Source organism: Peromyscus californicus, unplaced genomic scaffold, assembly GCF_007827085.1.
Source record: "Peromyscus californicus insignis strain IS unplaced genomic scaffold, ASM782708v3 Scaffold_14__1_contigs__length_90479793_seg_2, whole genome shotgun sequence".
NCBI classification, from domain to species: Eukaryota; Metazoa; Chordata; class Mammalia; order Rodentia; family Cricetidae; genus Peromyscus; species Peromyscus californicus.
This window is the reverse complement of record NW_026294436.1, coordinates 76,004,112-76,026,124: the sequence shown is the minus strand read 5'-3', so window position 1 is coordinate 76,026,124 and position 22,013 is coordinate 76,004,112. Positions and strand designations below refer to the sequence as shown.

The following is a 22,013-nucleotide window of genomic DNA, read 5'->3' as shown; positions in this document are numbered from 1 at the left end:
TGGGCAACCCCACATTCACACCACAGCACTTGCTCTGGCCATATTTGTTTATGTTCCTCTGAGACACGCATTGCCTATTCCACTGCCTTTCAAGTGAACCACTCAGTGGCTTGACTATACACACCAAGAAGTCAACACAACCATTAATTTAAAAGACATTTTACGGCTGGTCATGGTTGGTACAAGCCTTTAATCCCAGCATGTGGGAGGCAAAAGCAGGTGGATCTCTGTGAGTTCAAGGATTTGAGGGCAGGCTGGGTTACAGAGTAAGTTCCAGGCCAAGACTACATAGTAAGACCATCTCAAAAATGAAGAAAGTGTGTGTGTGTGTGTGTGTGTGTGTGTGTGTGTGTGTGTGTGTGTGTAGGGGGCAGCACACGTGATACATAGCACACATGTGGAGGTCAGAGGATAATTTGTGGGAGTCAGTTCTCTCCTTCCACAATGTGGGTCCTGGAGATCAAAGTCAGGTCACCAGGCTTGGTGGCAGGTCCCCTCACCTGCTGAACCATCTCACCAGCCCTCAACTGTCGACATTAAGAATTTGCCTCTTCTGGAGGGCTCTCTTCCCAGGGCCTAGATCTGGCCTTCTGTTTAAATTTTGTTGGCAGAGAAATTCTTAAAAATGTGCATGAATCTTTTTCCTGTATGAAGGTCTGTGAACCACGTGTGTAGTGCCCAAGAAGGCCAGAAAAGGGCGTCAGATGCCCTGGACTGGAGTTACAGATGGTTGTGAGCCGTTGTGTGGGTTCTAGGAATCGAGCCTGGGTCCTCTAACAAGACCAGGCAATGCTCTTAACTGCTGAGCCATCTCTCCAGCCCTCACAAGGAATTTTAAGACCCTCTCCAATTCAGCCTCCCTTTTCCAACAGAGACAGAAAATTTTCAGTTTTCCCGTCGTTTTAGTTTCAATACTCTCATGTCGCTAACCCTTGGCCTAAAAAGCCGTAACTCCCCGTTACAGCCTAGGCCTACTCATCGCTGCTTCTACACTGCTGTGCCTGCAGGACAGAGCTGGGCTTCCGAAGACTCCAAGCTTCATCTGTGGGGCTGGCTGCTTCATAACAAAACAAATTAAAAATACATACATACATATATGTATATTTTATATACAAAATTTCCAAGCGCAAAGTAAATGTTGTATCACATAGGTCCAATGCCATCAACATTTCTTATACATTTGCTTAATCTATCCCTTCTCTTTGCTTAAATACTTAAGAGCAAATCCAAGATACAACATCATTTAACTCTATCAACATGCACCCCTTTAAACTCAATAAAAATGCAATTAGAATTAACATTTTTATTTGGGGCTTTTTTCATTACATATTTGACAGTCTAGTTTTATTTGAACTTCATACGTTACACTTTGTCTTACGAGGGCTGACAGTGGGATATTTTGACAAGAGTTAAGTACAACCAACACAAACAGCACTTCCTAGAGAGGTTGGAAAGCTGCAATAATCACACCCCCTCATGCTGTTGGACCACTCTCCCTCAGCAGGCTCCTCACCTCAGCATCACTGGACCACTCTCCCTCAGCAGGCTCCTCTACCTCAGCATCACTGGACCACTCTCCCTCAGCAGGCTCCTCACCTCAGCATCACTGGACCACTCTCCCTCAGCAGGCTCCTCACCTCAGTGTCACTAGACCACTATCCCCTCAGCAGGCTCCTCTACCTCAGCATCACTGGACCACTCTCCCCTCAGCAGGTTCCTCACCTCAGTGCCACTGGTCTTGGGGCAGATGGTTAGTTGTGCCAGCCATCCAGAGGATGTGCAGCCTCTATTCACTAGATGACAGTTACCCCCACTGCCACACACACAAACATCTTACCTTACAATAGGCAAAAACGTCTTCACCTCTACCAAAGGGCCCCTTAGAAGATGACTACCATTGATAAGAGGGCCCCAGTCTCCTTGGAGTTCCCCAGTCACTCGGCTTCTGCACTAGGACTGAACACCTCTCAAAGGTCACTACTAAGTAAGTGCTTTAGTCACAGGGTCAAGTCACATTCATGCCAGACCAAGTTCATCACTCCAAACTCCTCTTGGCACCATCTCACATCCAGAGTGTGGAAAGGGGCCTTTCAAAATGTGACTTTGTCAAGTCCAGCCAGAACCATCTAGTGGGACTCCTCCAAGCTCATTCTCCCATCTTGCCATACAGCATTTGCTCAATGGAAATCCACTGCCTCACCTCACAGCCTGGTGTGCAAGCCTAACACACTGCACCGCCTCACCTCACAGCCTGGTGTGCAAGCCTAACATACTGCACCGCCTCACCTCACAGCCTGGTGTGCAAGCCTAACACACTGCACCGCCTCACCTCACAGCCTGGTGTGCAAGCCTAACATACTGCACCGCCTCACCTCACAGCCTGGTGTCTTAGCCTTGCCTGCTTGGGCACTCCTGAAGTGAACTCAATCACAGAACGTAAATGCCACAAAAGGCACAGAACCAAAGCCACCTTCTGAAGTCACAAAGTGATTTTAAGGCAAAGGTCAGTTCACTCCAGAGTGCAGAGTGCCGGCCTGCTGTCCTACTAAAGTAGGTACCAAGAATGCCTTGTTAGCTGGAGAAAGCATGTGCCAAGATTTTGGTCTTTGTATATTATTTTTAAAAACAAAATAAAAATAAACATTGCTCTGTATGAATATACTGATCTCAATTTTTTTTATTTAAAAAAAAAAGATTTATTTTATTTATTATGTATAGTGTTCTGCCTGCATGTTTGCCTGCATGCCAGAAGAGGGCACCAGATCTCATTACAGATGGTTGTGAGCCACCATGTGGTTGCTGGGAATTGAACTCAGGACCTCTAGAAGAGCAGTCAATGCTCTTAACCTCTGAGCCATCTCTCCAGTGCCCTGATCTCAAATTTTAACAGTAAAACAGAATCTACAAGTCCCATAAAGTGGCCTCACCATAAGGCTTTTCCAATCGAGAAAACCAGACAAACCTAGATGTTTATGATCTTTAGGACATACCGAGCAAGAGCAATATAGATTTTCCAAGCCATGATTAGTAAATTTCTCTGAAAATGGATAAAAGTGTATAATCACCAAGAAAGGAAACAGGTGGCAAGCTACAGGCCCTATCTACAATGTACCATGTAAGAGACACAACGTAAGAGGCTGTGGAGGCTGTGGCCAAATCTCAGAGTGTAAGTTTGCTGAGACCCCTTTTAGGTCTGATGTTATATTGGATAACAAATGTCTTTAACTGGAGCATGCCAATCAACCCTAATTTATATACACTTTGAACTGGAAGGATCTATTTAGAAATGAGGACTTTAAAAGAAACTATCAGTTCCCAGACAAATTATGTTCAAAGACCTATGGAAATGAAAGCGTACGTAGGGAAGAAACAGAGGCTCCAGCCTCAGGTTTTCTTTTTAAGAATATTTCCTGCACAGTCGGGCGATGGTGGCACACACCTCTAATCCCAGCACTCAGGAGGCAGAGACAGGTGGAACCTGTTAAGTTCAAGGCCAGCCTGGTCTACAGAGTGAAGTCTGCACAGAGAGGCCCTGTCTTGAAAACAGGCAGACAAAAAAAATTAATTTCCTACACAAATAATAGCCTTCTCCTTTATCTTACAAAACAAAACCCTAAAATTGTGAATTAAGTGCCCATGGAACAAAGCCAAGGCCAGGCCCATCTTCTGTGCGCTCCTCTGATGAACTGGACTAGCAACGAGCAGGCTGCTGTGCAGAGCCAACACCAGTCCTCAAGCCTCCAAGAACTACCTCATGACCTCACACATAGAGAAAGCTGCACATCAAGAAAACCCCTCAGAGCATGTCCCCTGGGATGCCTCAAAGGCTGCAAGGCAGCTGGCACTGATAGCATCTGAGGCCACTGACAGGTCTGTGCAATACTCCACAGGCTTTTTCCCTACCGCAGAGGGAGACCCAGCCCAGGACAAGCAGAACGGTGCACTGCACCTGTACAGAGTCACAGTTACTTTCAATGAAGTCCCCCGGGCAGCAGACCGTGACCTGGATGCTGAGAGCACCAACTTCCAATTCCCAAACAAACAGAGCTCATACATCCAGATCAATTCTCTTCGGCCGCAGCGGGTAGCGCTGTCTCTGGGAGCAGTCTGGGACATGCTTTCTCTTCAGCACTATGTTCGAGGCTTTCCTGGCTGCAGTCTCAGTTGGTGTGGTTTCTACTTGTGTTACAGACTTGTCGGGCTTGGTATCTGCTCTCCTGGAACGGCTGGAAAAGACTTCCCGGTTGATCCTCTGCAGCTGGATGACAGGCTGCATCTTTAAGACCTGGGAAAAACCGTCTCCTTGTTCGATTAGCAGAGGCAAAGCCTTGGGAAGGAAAATCTCAGGTTGGAAGGTGAACACACAGACAAAGACACTATACACAGACCTGGACCTGCTGCCCTGCAATTCTTTAGATCAAGTCTATTACTGAGACCTGGTTTCTTGGGGTCATGGATACTTGACTTTATATTTTAAAATACTTACTTAAATGGAGGAATTTTAACTAAAAGCTAAGACTAAAAGATATGGCTCATTCCTACAATAACTGTTAGTGATATTCAATTTGACAGGGGTAAGAGAATTTCAGAGCTACGAATTTAAAGTCTGAAATCCCGCTTCTTTGAGGAGCATGCTTTAGGAATATTGGTCATCAAGAGTAGGGATCAGAACCTTCTGACTGTCATGAATGAAACAGTAAGCATTTTAGACTCTGGGGCTCTGCACCTAAGAACTCAACCTCAGGCAGCCACTGTAGATGATACACAAATGTAATCCCTGTGCTCAGGAGACTAAAACGAGTTTGAAGCTAGTCTGTGGAACACAGTGAGGCCCTGTCCCCAAAATAAAAGAACTCAACTCCACTATTAGAACATAGAAGAAACAACAGACAGGAAGGAAATGAATGATCCCATTTGTGTTCCAATAAAGCTTTGCTTACAAAAAAACGAGGTCAACTGAATACCTGGCCCACCAACTCTGGATCAAGGATAGGATAAAAACAATAGATGATCAATTATCAGAAAAACATGGAATCCATATAAACTAAAAAAAATGCCACAGAAAATGGACATCAAAACTGGAGATGTTCTGAAGGAGTTTAAAATCATTTCCATGTACTAGGAATTTATTTTCATGTTTAGGTAAAATAAATGTCCCAATTGAAACCATGTGATGATGACCTTGAGGCTCTCCGGCTGGAGTAGTGTAATAGAGTGATTAAGAGCAGAACTCCATGGCTAGCACACAGCTCAGGGTACAGGGTATGATGAGCACATGCCAGGCCTGGGTCCAGACCCAGCACAAAAGCAGAAACAACAACAAACAAGTTCCGAAGCCAGATATCCTGGTTCAGGAACTCGGTTGAGCAACAAACACATCTGGGCTCTCAGTGCCTCAGTCTTCTCTCCATAAATGGGGGTTAAGATACCCATCTTCTGGGTTAGTGTGAGAGTTAAAGTTAACTTAGTTAACTTAAGTTAGGACAGTTAAGCACGACAGCAAAGGCAAGGCAGACACCATACGCTCCATAAATGTCACCAAATTGTCCCAAAGTGCCCAACAAGCTGCCAGCTCAGCTCCTGAAGTATAACCTCACTGGAGAACCAGGGGAACACACAGCTCACAGAGGTACCTGCCAGGCAGAGTATGTGGCACACAGTAGGCACCTGATAAATGGAGCTCTGGGTGTTTCTGCTGCTTAACAAACACACTCTGAACCACTTAACAGTTCCTGAGATCCTCCTGCAGCCCAGACACACCTGGCACCGACAGCAAGCACCAGTCTTTTCCCTCTCGATACACTTAGCACAGCTTTTACCTTCATGGCGTCATTGATTTTCTTAGCTATGGCGTCCCCACGGCATTTCAAATTTTCCACATGAGAAGCTACAAGAAACCACCAAACAGTATTTTAGGTTCTTTATCTAGTTAGCCAACCATAAAGCCATTTAGATGCAATCCAGACAGAAATCTGTTAGGAACACTCACCTTCGTCTAATCTCCCTTAGACTACTGTGTAATCTACTAAAGCCAATGCCCTATTCAATTATCAAGATGAATAAGAGGGCCAGGAGAGCAGCAGAGTGCAATTCAAAGGTGTGCTCACAGGCTGCATGCTGAGCAGCCCCAGCTGTGCCCCAAGAGCACCAGGTATCTGTTGTATAAACACTCCTGCAGCTGACACCTCTATACATTATCAAGTTTTAAGACAAGTTCAGGCTAAGATTTATTTTTAAATGATTCTGAATTTTATAAAAGCAAAACACAGGCCAGTAAGATGACTAAGCAAAGTGGTTGCAAAAAGAGTTCAGTCCCAGAACCGAGGCCAGGTTGCAAGGATGCAGGAGAGAAAGAATCCACTTCACGAAGCTGTGTTCTGATCTTCACATGCATTGTGTGCTGCCTGCTGCTCAGGCATTCCTTCACTGTTATTAGAACCTACTTCTCTAGGACTTCAATGTAGACTGAAGACCAACAACTCAACAGGAATTCCCGGGACTCCAGCATCAGACTGGAAATTGACTGAACCTTGGCCTTTCCATCAGGACACAGACATAATTGAACCACCCGGACCATGGCCTGTAGGCCACTCTAATAACACTCTCTGTCTCTCTCAAATTCATTTCATTGGTTGTTCCTTTAGAGAGCCCAAACACAGCAACAAAACCTTAGCATCCTTGTGTGCATTAGCCATCCTCACAATGATCCAAAAGTCCCTCTTCAGTGTGCATGCTCGTGTGCATGCAGTCCTTCCCTCTTCAGTGTGCACGCTCCTGTGCATGCAGTCCTTCCTTCTTCAGTGTGCACGCTCCTGTGCATGTAGTCCTTCCTTCTTTAGTGTGCACGCTCCTGTGCATGCAGTCCTTCCTTCTTCAGTGTGCACACTCCTGTGCATGCAGTCCATCCCTCTTCAGTGTGCATGCTCATGTGCATGCAGTCCTTCCCTCTTCAGTGTGCACGCTCCTGTGCATGCAGTCCTTCCCTCTGTGTGACTAGTAACTTACAGCTCTGACAGCATGTCACTGCCAAGACTAGGGTGTTTTAGTACAACTCCGACATGAGTGGGCACTCTCTGTCACAACAGTAAGCTTAGAGCCCATGCTGGGAGGAACTAAAGTTCCTTCTACCAAGTTAACGACCTCAGAAACCACAAGGGATAGAACACGTGTTTAATGTTTTAGATGTTAAATTTTGAGATAGTTTAAGTAACAACAGATAACCAATCCAACATGAGAGCAGTATGTCTTCAAATTAACGCATTTAGTCGTAAGTGTAAATTAAAATTCTCAGTAAGTGACTATCTAGAACATTCCAGTGGATCCTGAATATGCAACAATGAATCTTACTTCTGTGTGTGAACAGGGCAGTCACAGTCTTTATTGTTGCTGCAGCTTTACTAGGAGCAGCAGCAGCCATAGTTCCTGGCTGTGACCTCTTCTCTAGGTCTCTTACAAATTAAGTTCTTTTTTTTGTTTTGTTTTTTTGTTTTTGGTTTTTCAAAACAGGGTTTCTCTGTGTAGCTTTGGAGCCTGTCCTGGAATTTGCTCTGTAGACCAGGCTGGTCTTGAACTCACAGAGATCTGCCTGCCTCTGCCTCCCCAGATAAAGTTCTATCAATGACTACTACAAACAATTCCTAAAATACCTCATGCCACCTTTTTTGGTTTTTATCTTCCGATTGCTGGACAATGCCTGTTTTTCATCTGCTGCACAAACAATGACAACATATAACCCCAAGAGTGGTTTGGGCTTGTGTGTAAAATGGAGCTAAGCTCTAGGCTTACATACTTACTGATTTTCACACCCAAGTGTGTGATGGGTATTCTACAATTGGGCTAGATACATAAGACATTTAATATTTCTGGCATGACTACAAATCCCTTTCACCAATTTTATAATTTTGTAACACCATCCCTTACCCCAAACATCCTCCAATTTTTTCAGAAGGGCCACTAGAGGGCAGTATGCACACCAATGAGAAGCCTGGAATCTCCTGGGAAGAGGACTAAGTTCTCCAACCCTGGGATCCTTAGTAGTGATCACAGTACCTGGGAGTACTCAAAGGCTAGGACAGGGCACAACACGATATCAGGCACTTCCTTAATCAAAGAGGGTGACGTCAACTCACAGGGGACGATATTATGGATAGTTTGCCTTAAACAGGGATCTGGTGCCAAATGGACTGAGAAGAACAGGGTCGGAGGCAGATGAATAGGATACACTCTCCCCAAATAAGGAAATATATCAAAAACAGGAGAAAACGGGAACCAGGAAACACGATCCACAGCGGGAGAGAAGTGAGGAAATTCCCAGGATAGTGACGAAAGGGTAGACAGGATGAAGGTTTGCAGCACTGGAGGGCAGCTGGTGAAGACTGGAATAAGAAGAAGGATAACCTCAAGTGTTCACCACACTTGGGATTTACAGTTCTGGGTGAAAACCAGAGACAGGACAGAAGGGCTGCAGTAACAGTGTTCACACTGAAGGGTATGCACTCAGTGTCAGACGTAAGGACCCAACAGACTGATGTTTTTCTACAGGAATGAGATTAAACGTGGTATGTGGACAGCTGGGCATGGCCCATTCCTTTAATCCCTGCACTTAGGAGGCAGAGGCAGGTGGATCTCTGTGAGTTCGAGGTCAGCCTGGTCTACATAGCAAGTTTCAGGAAAGCGGGGTCTACATAGAAATACCCTGTCTAAAAAAAAAACAAAAAAAAAACCCAAACCCAAACAAAACAAAACAAAAAGTGAAGCTGGTGAGTGCAACGAGTCTTCTGAGGAACTGGCCTGTGAAAGCAAGGACCACGAGGACAGGGACACACCCGAAGCCCGCTCTGCTGTGGCCATCACATCCTGTGATCCTCAGGCCATTTCAGAGCAGGGTTACAAATAACCCAAGACGGGAACTGCAACTGGACAGAATCAGACTCACATCTTCTAGAATCCAATGTTACACTCTAAAATATCACTTTGCCAGAAATCACATACTGTCTTCCTAAAAATGTAAATTCACAAATGGGAAAAACTTAGCTCCAGGATAAAGAAAGTTTCCTGATACCATTCTAAAATTAAATGTTCAACTATGAATTTACAGTACCTTTTCTTTTTGAATTAAGTAAATTGAATCCTCTGCATTCAAAACTAAAAGGTATCTGCAGTGCGTGGTAGTGCTCACCTTTAATCCAGCACTTGGGGGGCAGAGGAGGTGGATCTCTCTAAATTTGAGGCTGGCCTGGTCTACATAGTGAGTTCTAGGCCAGCCAGATATACACAGTGCTTCAAAAACAAACAAGATAAAACAAAAACCCAAGTTATCAATAATTCTAGGAATAGAATAAAAGACAAGTTTTCAAAAATAAAGACAAAAGGGGAGAAAGCGCACACACTTAAAAACAATCTCTAACCGTCAGACAAGGAGACAGACACTAAAAACAATCTCTAACAGTCAGGCAAGGAGACAGACACTAAAAACAATCTCTAACAGTCAGGCAAGGAGACAGATACCTGTGACCTCCGCACCCAGAAAGCAACAGCAAGAGGACCACACATTCCAGGCCATCCTGTGCTACACAGCAAGACCCTGTCTCAAAAACAAAACACAAAGCTACACAAAACTCATAAAACGTGTGGCTATACTGCATATACATAAAAATTATTTTCTGGGCGGGCAAGATGGTTCAGCAGGAAAAAGCACTTGCTGCCAATCCTGACTGATTCCTGGAATCCATGTGGTAGAAGGAGAGAACTGACTTCTGCAAGTTGTCCTCTGACCTCCACATGCTACTATAGCATTCACGTGTGTGTGGCACACACACACACAATAGATAAAAATTTTTAGGAAGTTAAAAACATCACTTCCCAACATGAATTCTTGAAGAAATTCCAAAGCAATAAGCTTTTTGCTCCTTTGCTCACAATGATTCTAAGTGACTCTGTCATGTTTTATGACTGAGAAGAACACATGAGCATCCAGTGCCAATGGCTGGCCCAGTCCATGTAAGAGACGGGGTGGGCTTCCTCAAGTGTCCTCTGTGCCTCCTTCTCCACAAGCTCCACAAGAACATCTTCATGATGCAATATGTATCATGCTTACCAATGTCAACAAAAGTTCCTAAGAGAAGCTCAGAACCTTCTAAGGCTGATTAACTTACTCAGCACAAGGGGGAAAGAATAAAATGTTTCAAGTCCAGAGCCAAATCACCTGAGCCATCTTTAGTGCCCTTTACAGTCACGTATGCCCTCCTTTGTAAGTGACCCAACATTAGAGAACTCCTTTGACATGCACAAACAGACCCCAGTTTCTGTCAACTAGAGAGACCTAACAGTGCTATCAGACAGCATCATAGGCCACAGCTTCTGTCACCGCCTACCCAACACTCCCAGAAATGCACTAAAAAGATCTCAGTTTATGATTGTCTCCATTGTTATTGTAAAACTCCACGAAACTGTTACCACACTGCAACTGCACTCCCCGGCCATGTTCACTCCTATTTATCTCCAAAATAAACTCTCTCTTTTCCTCTGTAAAGTACAAGTGCTGTAGCCCAGACTCAAAGCTGAACCCTGAAGTGTAAGTGTCTGTGAGCACTGCCCACAGACTGCTCAGCAGTGCCTGAAGCCAGACAGCATTACAGAAATCCAGAGGGGCCATCTGAGCACTGTGCTTGCAGGGCGGGCCTGGGATTCAGAGTGACTCCAGGAGAACGTTACACCTCCCTTCCAACACTACGTGTTTAATGCAGGGTAACGGGGAAAGAACCTCTTCATTTCAGGGGCTTTACACTGATGACTATTCAAGGTTGCTCCTGACAGACGAGAACCACGTCTTATTGGTAAATAGTTAATCAGTACATAGCTGGGGGAAAAAATTTGCCCTTACAAAATGTGGAAGTTCAGAACCTCTGAGAACGCTCTTCCCTAGCTGCTTGCTTTCTAAAACAGAGGGAAATGAAAAAGTGGAAATGAAAGATTGAGTAATGAGCCCAGTTTTGCTTCCGGGTCACTGCCTGACTAAACAAGGGAACATGAACCTCCAAGGCCTGCAAATTCAGCAGAAATGCACTAGCTGAGAGCTTCCCATTTACTTCCAATGTATTTCCTGAGCATGAACAAGCAAGCATGCTCCAAGAGGACACACGGATGCCGTAAGTCAGTGAGGATGGAAATCAGCACTCTTGCTGAAAACAGAAACAGGTTACACATGTGTGAGCGCACACACCTCACTCTTCAACAGCACTGTGGTGCCAGTCTTGTTGTGGAATATTAGTTGCAGATGTGTTACATTTGCGTATGCTGTGGAATATTCGTGTTAATGATGCAAAGATGTGTTGGATTCTTTTATGTTGCATTTGTTTAACTCTGTGAAGCTGTGTTACTGTGCCTGTCTAAAACACCTGATGGTCTAATAAAAAGCTGAGTGGCCAATAGCAAGGAGGAGAAAGGATAGGCGGGGCTGGCAGGCAGAGAATAAATAAAGGGGAAATCTGGGAGGAAAAGGAGAAAGAGCAAGAGAACAAAGAGAGGAGGATGCTAGGGGCCAGTCACACAACCACCCAGTCACACAACCACCCAGCCACACAGCCAGCCCTGGAGTAAGAGTGAAAGTAAAATATACAGAAGTATGAAAAGGAAAAAGCCCAGAGGCAAAAGGTAGACAGGATAATTTAATTTAAGGAAAGCTGGCTAGAAACAAGCTAAGCTGGGTAGTAATATTAATAATATAATAATTATAGGTAACAATATAATAATATTATAAGTAATAATAGGCCTCTGTGTGACTTATTTGGGGGTTCAGTGGTCGGCCCCCAAAGAGTCAAAGAGCCAAAAAAGTACTAAAAACAAAACAGAAACCCCAACAACTACAGTCTCTCTTGGGCCTGTCAAAACCTTCACCCAGGGGTTTTGATCTGGCCTCAGCCAGGTGTCTGATCTTATTCGTCAATTCTCTTGTTCCACAGACTCAGATTTCCTCCTTTTGATAGTAGCCATATGAATTGCTGTCTGCTATTGCACAGCGGCTTCCTTTCATCCAAGCACACCGTTCCAGGCTCATGCTACCCACTGTTTGAGCACCACGCTACTGCAGACTAGATGCTATTTCTGGGTCCTGAGGAGATGACTGAGCCCTCAGCCGAGGCAACAGCAGCAGGACTTCTTTACTACTCCAACCCACACAACCTGGCCAGGACTGTTTCATTATGCAGACCCTGGCTAGGGAACAGTAGCTACAAATTTGCCTCCCTGTAAAATGGAAGGAACCATGTGCTCCAGCAGGGTAGAAGTGGGACTCATCAACCAAGGCTGAGATGAGCCTTCCTACTCTGAAATGGAGACTGGAAGAAAACTTGCCACCCCACCAAGTGTACTTCAAGCTACACCCTAAGTGCTGGGGGACAGGCAACATCTCCAGGGGCCTGCACCGTGTGCCTACCCACCGACTATCTCACTATCACAAGTATGCAGAGCCTCTTAACCACGGCCCTCGCCTTGGACTGCACTGACTAGGTGAAAGCAGCACAAGCTGGTGGCAGGATGGAGAGACGCACAAGGGAAGTCCAGGGAGCTTTCACGAGAAAATTCTAAACACGTAAAGAACATACAGCCACAGCAGCCCCATAATGTACGCCCGACTGACTTTAGCTCTTGAGCATCCAGGCCATTTTGGTTTACCGAATCATCTCTGCAGTAAGTTCCTCCCTCTCAAATTAGCTGCCCTGACTCTGATTATCTTTAGAACCACAGTATGCCTCTTCCAAACTGGGAACGAAAGAAAGAGAGTGAAGAGCACCCCGTCCACACAACAGTGAACAACACCGTGTCCACACAACAGAGAGTGAACGACGCCGTGTCCACACAACGGAGTGAACGACGCCGTGTCCACACAACAGAGAGTGAACGACATTGTGTCCATACAACGGAGTGAACAACACCACGTCCGTGTCCACCCAACAGAGAGTGAATGACATTGTGTCCACACAACGGAGTGAACGACACCCTGTCCACACAACAGTGAACAACACTGTGTCCACACAACAGAGAGTGAACGACACCATGTCCACACAACAGAGTGAACGACGCCGTGTCCACACAACAGAGTGAACGACGCCGTGTCCACACAACAGAGTGAGCAACACCGTGTCTGTGTCCACACAACAGAGAGTGAACAACAGAAGGCAGCAAATGCAGGGCTTGGTGAGAGAGACCTGGAATTGGAAACTAAAAAATCTGAAAATCTGAATATAAGGCAGGACTCATCATCTGTGGCCTTCCCTGTGTTTATTAAAACTATGTCTGAACTAACTCAAGAAGTTAAATATAACAAAGAAATGAACAAAACCAGAAGGACCACATTCAAGATAAAATCTGAAATCCTGAAAACAAAAACTAAAGGAAAGAAACCTACGGCGGAAGTGAGAGGGACAGAGGAGCTCCTGGAGAAGCACAGACAGCGCTGTACAGTCACACTCAGGAGTGTCCGACATCTGGGTCAGTGACACTGGAGAGGAAGAACTTGCAGAACACAAGGAACATTATAAACTCTACAAACAAGTGCTCCATCAGTGTGGAGGGGAGGACTCACACAGCTGAGGACCATCACTGAGGACCCTTCATCGTCCACACATTCCTGGACTGGCTTACCTGGGTCAGGGTCACATTTCAGGTCCAAGGGAGGTACAACAGGGCGATACTGCTTCTAAACACAGCACAAATTGAAACATTAGTTTAGACATGTGATGCCTCAGATAAATAAGCATGTCTTTCAGCTAGTGTAAGCAAGTATACAGTCAATAGTGCTAGCTTCAAGGTCTTCTCTTTTTAGATCATGAACTCTGTAGGGAAAATGTCCTTAGGTTTGAATACCTTTTTGTTTGTTTGGTTGGTTTTTGAAACAGGGTTTCTTTGCATAATTGTCCTGGAACTCACTTTGTAGACCAGGCTGGCCTCAAACTCAGAGATCCACCTGCCTCTGCCACCGAGTGCTGGGATTAAAGGCGTGCGCCACCATGCCCAGGTTTGAATACCTTTTATGTACTGCCCTCTGCTGCATACAGTAGGAAATAGCCCTATGAAGATTATAGTAAAAAACAAAGTGAAGGCATAGTGATTTTTAAAATACAGGACAATGACCAAAGTGTGATGGAGTTCATTCAGGACAAATGTTTGAATTCCAATTTCCACAGGAACTTTTTAAAAAGTGGCTAGATTACCAGCCCAGCCCATTACTTTCCACACCGGCAGCAGCACACGGGACAGCTGGCCATCCCAGTCAGGCAAAAGGCAAAGAGAAATGTTCCTTCCTACTCTCACTCAATGCCCAGAGCCAAAGTGTGAAAAGGAAGGGCCAAGGGACAACTGAGCTCTCCAGTTTTCTCTCTGCACCTCGACCTCCCTGACGAGTTTCAGGGTTCTCTTTAGGGAAGTCAGGGAGGTGAGGAGGGAGGCACGGCACAGTCAATACACGTCAAGCATTTTTCCTGAAGTTTACAGAGGGCTTTCTTTAAGGATGAGTGCTGTGAGAAAGAGGAAGCGTTCGCGTGGATTTCTTTTTCTCTATCGTACCATGACTTGGGGTGCTTAGGGCAACTGCAGACCTTTAATGCCCAGAAACACTGCTGAAGGAGGGACTGCCGGAAGGTTCACACTGAAAAGCTGCTGATTTAAAAACTAAAGCCCGCATACAGTCAGGAGGAGGGCAATGCCACCCCGGCCAATCTCAACACCCAGAAGGAGACTTGGTCCAATCTGCCAGGGCTCGCCTCACTTCCATTTGTCCCAGTCGTAATAAACCTGAGAAGACGGTCTGTGACTGGCATGGTGACTGGTGCCTACAGGAGAACAGGCCTACGGCTCTGCCCATCTGAAAAGCAGAGCCAGCCAGCTGTGGTAGTACATACTGCAATCCCAGCACTTGAGGTGGAGGTTGGAAAATCAGGAGTTCAAGGCCAGCCTGCCCTACATGAAAGGTAATCTAACTTGTTATTGTGGTGAAACACTGTGAGAGGATTTAAATGTAAACATCTCACCAGAATCTCGTGCTGTGCTTTCAGGGTTTTGATGACACTCTCGAGGATCCTTCGGGGGTACTGTCTACGTTTTGTTGCCACATCTACTATGAGCTCATCAAATTCATCTTCAAGCACTTTGATGTCAGAATCTATTCCAGAAAAAGTCCATATTAGTATAGAAACATTATATATGCTCAATTCACAAAATCATTAAAGAAAACAAATGGCAAACTAATGGAACCCCTCATTTCTGTACTGATCAATTATCAAGTACCTCCAGGAAGTACAAAGACGAATGTGGCATGACCCACGAGACAGGCAACTGTAACCTGATAAAGGCAACAAGGGTATAAAGACAAAGGACACAGAACCACGGAACACCACCAGTGGGAGTTACTGACTGGAAAGAAACATTTAAGCTTGAAATCTACGTATAAACGAAGGCACCGAATGAAAAAAGGCCAGGGAAACAGCTTTGGGAAAGGAAACTGTGAGGATGTGGAGTCTTTGCAAACAGAAGCACTCTAAAAGGATAAACTACAGGGACAAGGACTGAGGTGTAGCCCAGCTGCAGAGCATGTGTTTAGATCTCCCAGGGCCCTGAGTCCAGTTCTGTACCCTCTCCCCCAATAGTTAGACTCTGACGGCATTTCATATCATGGACAAACTTTGACAACGGCAGTAAAAAGAATGCCCAGATGTGATACCTAACTCATGGCGGGGGCGGGGATATGAAAGGTACGGCGACCCGGGGGACATTCTCACTTCGTGGTGACTGCTTCATCAGCTCTTTCCTCTGTTGAAAGACAATCATTCTCAAGCTCAACAAGGAGGAATGATTACCTGGGGAGTATGTTACTAGTGTGTAACTCTGGACTCAGAAGGTCTAGGGTAGGACACAGAAACGAAGCACTCTGAAGAGAGTGCAGACAGATGCACTTGGCCTTGTTTAAAAAAATAACTTTAGAGTAAAAATGCTGGGTTGGGGAAGGCAGCTCAGTGGTCAGAACATCCGCCTAGCATGGGTAGGGATCTGCACTCAATCCCCGGTACTGAAAGAAAAAACGTAAGAAATACTAAGCGGTTACAAATGCTAAAGACCCAAGTCTTTGGTTAAATGACTTGCACCCTGAGCTCTGCCAGGCAGTCTATGCTATCTCACTAACTAAAGCTTTACTAGGAAGAAGTCTGACTGGCACATGTTTCTGAAACATTCTGAGAGCTGGCTGGTGTACGTCAGCATATGCATGTCACATCTAGACTGTGAAGAGCAGTAGGTACGGCCTCTCACTCCTGTGACAAACACTGAGTCCACTCAGTGGCTCCTTTGGAGGAAGTCTAAGGAATATGTCTCACTTGGAACACTTACTGAAATAAGCAACTTTAAATTTTATTATGTTCATTTGAAAAGCGAAGTCACTGGCCTGCAAGGAACAGCATACCATTTTATAAAAGTTCTTTTTAAAAATTATGTGTGTGTGATGGGGAAGGGCACACGTGCCACAGCATGCGTGGAGAGATCAAAGAACAACTCCTTGGAATCAGTTCTCTCCTTCCTCCTCTGCCCAGGTTTGCATAGCAAGCCCCTTTCTGGGCTCAGCCATCGTCTGTCAGTGAAATCTTCTATGTAGGAAAACGGTTTCTTAGCGCCACCAAGGGGTAGAATTTGTAAAAGCACAACGTATAAACAAATGGACAAATACTTGGTGAGCGTCGATTTCTGAAAACAGAGTTCTGCTTTCAATGAACAACCTTACAAATTTGTCTGACCAAACTTCCTGTGATCAGACCCATGCAGGGCAGCTACAACAGGAGGAGGGACGCTGCCTCACACACACGTCTGCTTTCTTTCCAGAGCGGTACTGTGTGCAGGAGCGTGGGAACGTCCATAAACAAAGCAGGTTAAACCTCTGTCCCCGTGAAGCCTCCGTTTTGCTTCTGTGTATCTGCCCAGAAGCAAAGCCTGTTAAATCTAGTCACGTAACTCTCCCTTAAATTTCTCACCTAAGACTGGGGTTTATAGCAGAGATAAAGTACTTGGCCTGACATATGTGAGTCTGTAGGCTCGTTCACCAGCACTAACACTAACACTAACACACACACACACACACACACACCACTCCCATGATTCCTCCAAGACCACACAATAAAGTACAAATCCCTTGTAACACTTTTGAGGCATGTGGTAATCTCTCCTCAACTTACCTTTCTAGGCACATTTGCTATTACTTTTCCCAGCTTAAGGCTGGCTTTCCAAACATATTACTCCCTTGTGCCTTTTTGTATAACGTTTTGTTTCAAATAAAGACCCACTGAAAAGCTATGTGGTGTAGAAAGGACTTCTGGCTAATTGTTTATATATTCCCTACTAATTAGCAATTATTGTGTTAATATTTTACAAAACAGATGCTGTTGGTTTTATCCTTTTATTTATTTTATTTATTTATTTTTTATTTTTCGAGACAAGGTTTCTCTGTGCAGCTTTGCATCTTTCCTGGAACTCACTTTGGAGACCAGGCTGGCCTCGAACTCACAGAGATCCGCCTGCCTCTGCCTCCCGAGTGCTGGGATTAAAGGCGTGCGCCACCACCGCCCGGCGGTTTTATCCTTTTAATACGTAAACCCAAACCCTGTTTTGATCATTTTAAAAGGACAACTAACACAGTCCTGAGTAATAGACAAGAAAATGTTCTGGGCAAAGCACTCCCTTACCGTTGAGAAGAAAAGTTATATCACAGTGAGTTGCTAGTAGGCCTGTGATCAGCTCAAATGACTGGACGACGTGAACACAAAGCAGTGACAGCAACGGTGCTCAGCCCTGAGTAAGTTACCAGAGGGATAGACGGCACACGCGGCTTCTTGTCGGGGGGCCCTTCTCTGGACAGTACTGCAGACACAGGGACGCCTGCCTCTTCTCAGAGATCACTCCCTTTCTGTTGACGGCTCCTCCCTACTCTGACCTTGCTTTCTCTTTCCATTAACACTTAGCCTTCTTCAGGCATGCCAGCACCAGTGAGGTACAGTCCAGTCTAAGCCAGGCGTGGTGGCGCACACCTTTAATTCCAGTACTCGGGAGGCAGAGGCAGGTGAATTGAGTTTGAGGCCAGCCTATTCTACGGAGTTCCAAGACAGTCAGGGCTACACAGAGAAGCCCTGTATCAAAAACCAAACAAACGGGGCTGGAGAGATGGCTCAGTGGTTAAGAGTGTGGACTGCTCTTCCAGAGGACCTGAGTTCAATTCCCAGCAACTACATGGTGGCTCACAACCATCTGTAATGAGATCTGGTGCCCTCTTCTGGCCTGCAGGGAATACTGTATACATAATAAATAAATCTTAAAAAAAAAAAAACCAAACAAGCAAACAAACAAAGGTACAATCAAGTCTTTGGAATAAGCTAAAGTCTTAAGAAGCCATCTACGAATGTTAACACCCTTCGCATGCTACTCCTGTGGTTTAACTTTACACCTAGGAACACTTCACTATCCATTCTAAGTATCATCTAAGCATTGCAAAAACATAAACCTGGCTTATGAGGAAACACAGGGATATTCTGGGCCTATTTCTTTAATTGGGGATAATTCTATAATATCTTCCAACAGTCTACTGACAGAAGCTTCTAAAGAACAGATGACATACATGTTCGGATACCAGATATCAGACAGGATAGATCAAGGTACCCACTGAGTTTCTCTTGGGCTATGACTTCAATGATCTACATTAGTTTCTTCTTTTTATCCCATAATAATTTAAATGTGCTTTAAAATAAATGATACTGAATGCAGTAAGATGGTTTAGCAGGTAAAAATGCTTGTCATCAAGCCTGAGTGAGGACCTGAGTTTGATCCCTGGAGCCCACATGGTAAAAAGAGAAAAACAACTCCTGAAAGCTGTCCTCTGACCTCCACAGTGTGCCATGACATGCACAACTCCATCCAATAAATAAAATGTTTATAAAAGAGAGAGTATGTCTTAGTTACTGTTCTATTGTGAAGAGAAACCATGACTAAGGCAACTCATAAAAGAAAGCATTTAATTGGGGGCTTGTTTACAGTTTCAAAGGCTTAGTCCATTATCATCATGGCAAGGAGCATGGTGGCCTGCAAGCAGGCACTGAAGAAGCTGAGAGTTACAAGCAGAGAGAGAGAGACAGAAAGACAGACAGACAGACAGACAGACAGACTGGGCTTGGCATGGGCTTTTGAAACCTCAAAGCCCACCCCCAGTGACATACTTCCTCCAACAAGGCCACACCTCCTACTCCTTCTCAAACAGTTCCATTCCCTGATGACTATGAATTCCAATATATATGCCTATGGAGGCCATTCTTATTCAAACCACCACAGAGAGACAATGAAAACAGAAATTGCAAAATAGCATTCAAAATAAAGTTAGCTGCAAAAACAATCTCAGAAATTAATGACAGAAGGAAGAGTTAAGCCACATACCCATAAGACAGTGATCTGCAGCTTCCTGCCAGGCTTGTCCATTGATGCTGACATTCTCCTGCACAGCCGACTCAAAAGTCTGCAATACATTTACAGCAGCCAAGTCAGCAAAAGCGATTCTAAATACTGAATTCAAACATTTTAGCAAAAACAATAATGGAATCTCTGTAGAGCAGAATGGAAATAATGAAAAATTGAGGAAAAAAATAGAATCCAAGTTAACTATTAGGAGAAGGCTAAATACCCTTACCACACAGTGGTGACTGCACTGGCTCTACCAGTGACATCTCATCAGCATGACCACATAAATGACAAACAAGAACACAGAGTGGGAAACTGTAAAGAAGGGCACAAGGGTTAGGCTCCACCACCTGCTCTCCAAAATCCTAAGTTATTTCCAGAGGGATTCAGACAGACAGGGAATTCAAAGATGGCTTAATAAATGCTATTGTTTGAAAATATTTTTAATGAGCATGTCTTTTGTATCACTTGCATAATTAAAAATAAGTATAAATAAATGACTGGTAACTATGAGTCATAGTACATTTTCTATACTAGTATCTTATAAAAGGGCTACAATATAGCTCAGTGGACAACGCTTTGCTAGCATGAGCAAAGCTCTGCATTCAATCCCAGGCACTAAAGGAGAAAAAAAAAGATTTTAAAGAGTAAGATTCTGCCGGGCGGTGGTGGCGCACGCCTTTAATCCCAGCACTCGGGAGGCAGAGCCAGGCGGATCTCTGTGAGTTCGAGGCCAGCCTGGTCTCCAAAGCGAGTTCCAGGAAAGGCGCAAAGCTACACAGAGAAACCCTGTCTCGAAAAACCAAAAAAAAAAAAAAAAAGAGTAAGATTCTTATGACGCTAAACTCTCGAAGATTAAATGTGAATGCAAACTGTCTTTGACATCCTCACTGCAGCTTCACCCATCATTTAAGAACATGCCACTACATTATTCAGTTTTACCCAGAGATTTATCAACATCGTCAAAACTTCTCTACAGACCATTACTTCTCATTGTCTTTAAGATCTCATTCAATAGGATATAAGAGGTTAAGCCACATTGGTCTTTTTCTGTGTGTCGATGTTCAAAGCATCTTAACAATTTTCTAGAATCAGACAAGCCCTCTTATTTACAGCTGTCTCCCAAAATAACTACTAAAAATGTTATGAGACGTTTCTCGCCTTGATTCCAAGGAGGGAATAAGCCATGGTACAAAAACTGGAATACAGAATTACAATCCCAGGAAGGTTTGTTCATTATTCCTTCACATAACCTCTGTCTCGTGCATGCTACAAGAACACTCACCACTAAGTACCTCTCCAGCCTCTCCTCATTTCTGTTTTTTGAGACTGATGATTTCTATGTTTACTCTGTACTGTTGTCATTTGGTCACAGAAGTGCTGCAGTACAAGCTTGGGACGTTCCCCTACATATAGACTGTTCAAGAGAGAGGCAGCAATCCCTCAACTTCTAGTGTCTTTCCTCAGAAACCATCAACTGCAGAGTTTTTGCAAAATATAGGTGAAAAGGGAAGTGGGTTATAAGGGCCAATGGGGTAGGGGGAATAGGGTCTCTTTATGTAGCCCTGGCTGGTCTGGAACTCACTGTGTGAACCAGACTGGTCTGGAATTCAATGAGATTTACCTGCCTCTGCCTTCCAAGTGCTGGGCGTACACTGTCATGTCCAGCTCAACTAGTGATCTTAGTAAAATTTAACAACAAGACAGCTTTTTCATCAGTAAAATGCTTTTGCTCCATTCACACAATGTTATAAAATAACAAGCAAAAGCAAAGATCAAAAAAAGTAGCCAGGTGACTGACTTCGAGGATTGCCGGTTCCTGGAGAATTCCTCGTACCAGACTGTAAACATGCGCTGGTCCATAGGAGAGCCACTTTGTACTTAACTGAGCACTTAAGCTACGGCAAGTAACAAACGAGATGTTTTGTAGACATAAGCCATCAGATTTGAAAGCCTTGAGAGAGAGAGAGAGAGAGAGAGAGAGAGAGAGAGAGAGAGAGAGAGAGAGAGAGAGAGAGAGAGAGAGAGAGAGAGAGAGAGAGAACTATATGTATTAAAATATATGAGTACACTAATGCCGCCTGTTTTTCAAGATTGCGTATGTGCTCGCTTGCCCTGTATGTCCAGCGGACAGGAAGCACCCAGGTGGCACTAGCATCTTAGTAGCCTTCCCCGGCATTTCCCAGGCTAGCCTCGGGCACCCTTTGGTCAGCGGAGCCGGGCAGAGTAGGGTGAGGGGCGGGAAGGAGGCGGGCCGGTCCGTACCCACTGCGCGTCCCGCAGCGCCAGCTCTCGGACGTCCTCCGGCAGCGCGGCCCCGAGCTCTTGCACGAAGCGACCGCACAGCTCCATCACTTCCACCACAGCCCTTTTCAAGGTGCAGCGCACTCGGAAGTCCTCTAGCGGAGAGGCGGGTGCCGAGGCCTGGGAGTCTGAGGAGGTCCGGGCATCCTGACCCTGCGAGGCGGAGACCTGCACCGTTTCAGGAACACCCGCCATCTCTCCGGTTTGAACTGAAGCGGTGACGTCGAGACCGG

At 45.0% G+C, this 22,013-nt stretch overlaps 1 protein-coding gene across 6 annotated transcripts in view; it reads right to left on the bottom strand.

The window, feature by feature from the left end:
* Positions 1–21,975, bottom strand: part of LOC128110151 (basic leucine zipper transcriptional factor ATF-like 3) — a 48,764-nt gene extending 26,789 nt beyond the window's left edge. For 3 of the 6 annotated variants that reach the window (XR_008218091.1, XM_052738009.1, XM_052738008.1), the window contains exons 1-4: positions 21,742–21,975; positions 19,456–19,534; positions 15,027–15,157; positions 13,642–13,696 (exon numbers count right to left, since the gene is read on the bottom strand). Coding sequence is in view for 5 of the 6 variants with exons in the window: in XM_052738009.1 (XP_052593969.1) it covers positions 13,642–13,696; positions 15,027–15,157; positions 19,456–19,534; positions 21,742–21,975 (499 nt within the window). In the remaining variant the exon portion in view is untranslated. Of the gene's footprint in view, positions 1–1,081; positions 4,328–5,819; positions 5,888–13,641; positions 13,697–15,026; positions 15,158–19,455; positions 19,535–21,741 lie in introns of those variants that run through there. The other 3 variants (XM_052738006.1, XM_052738005.1, XM_052738007.1) reach the window with 3 other exon arrangements.
* Positions 21,976–22,013: the final 38 nt, after the last annotated feature.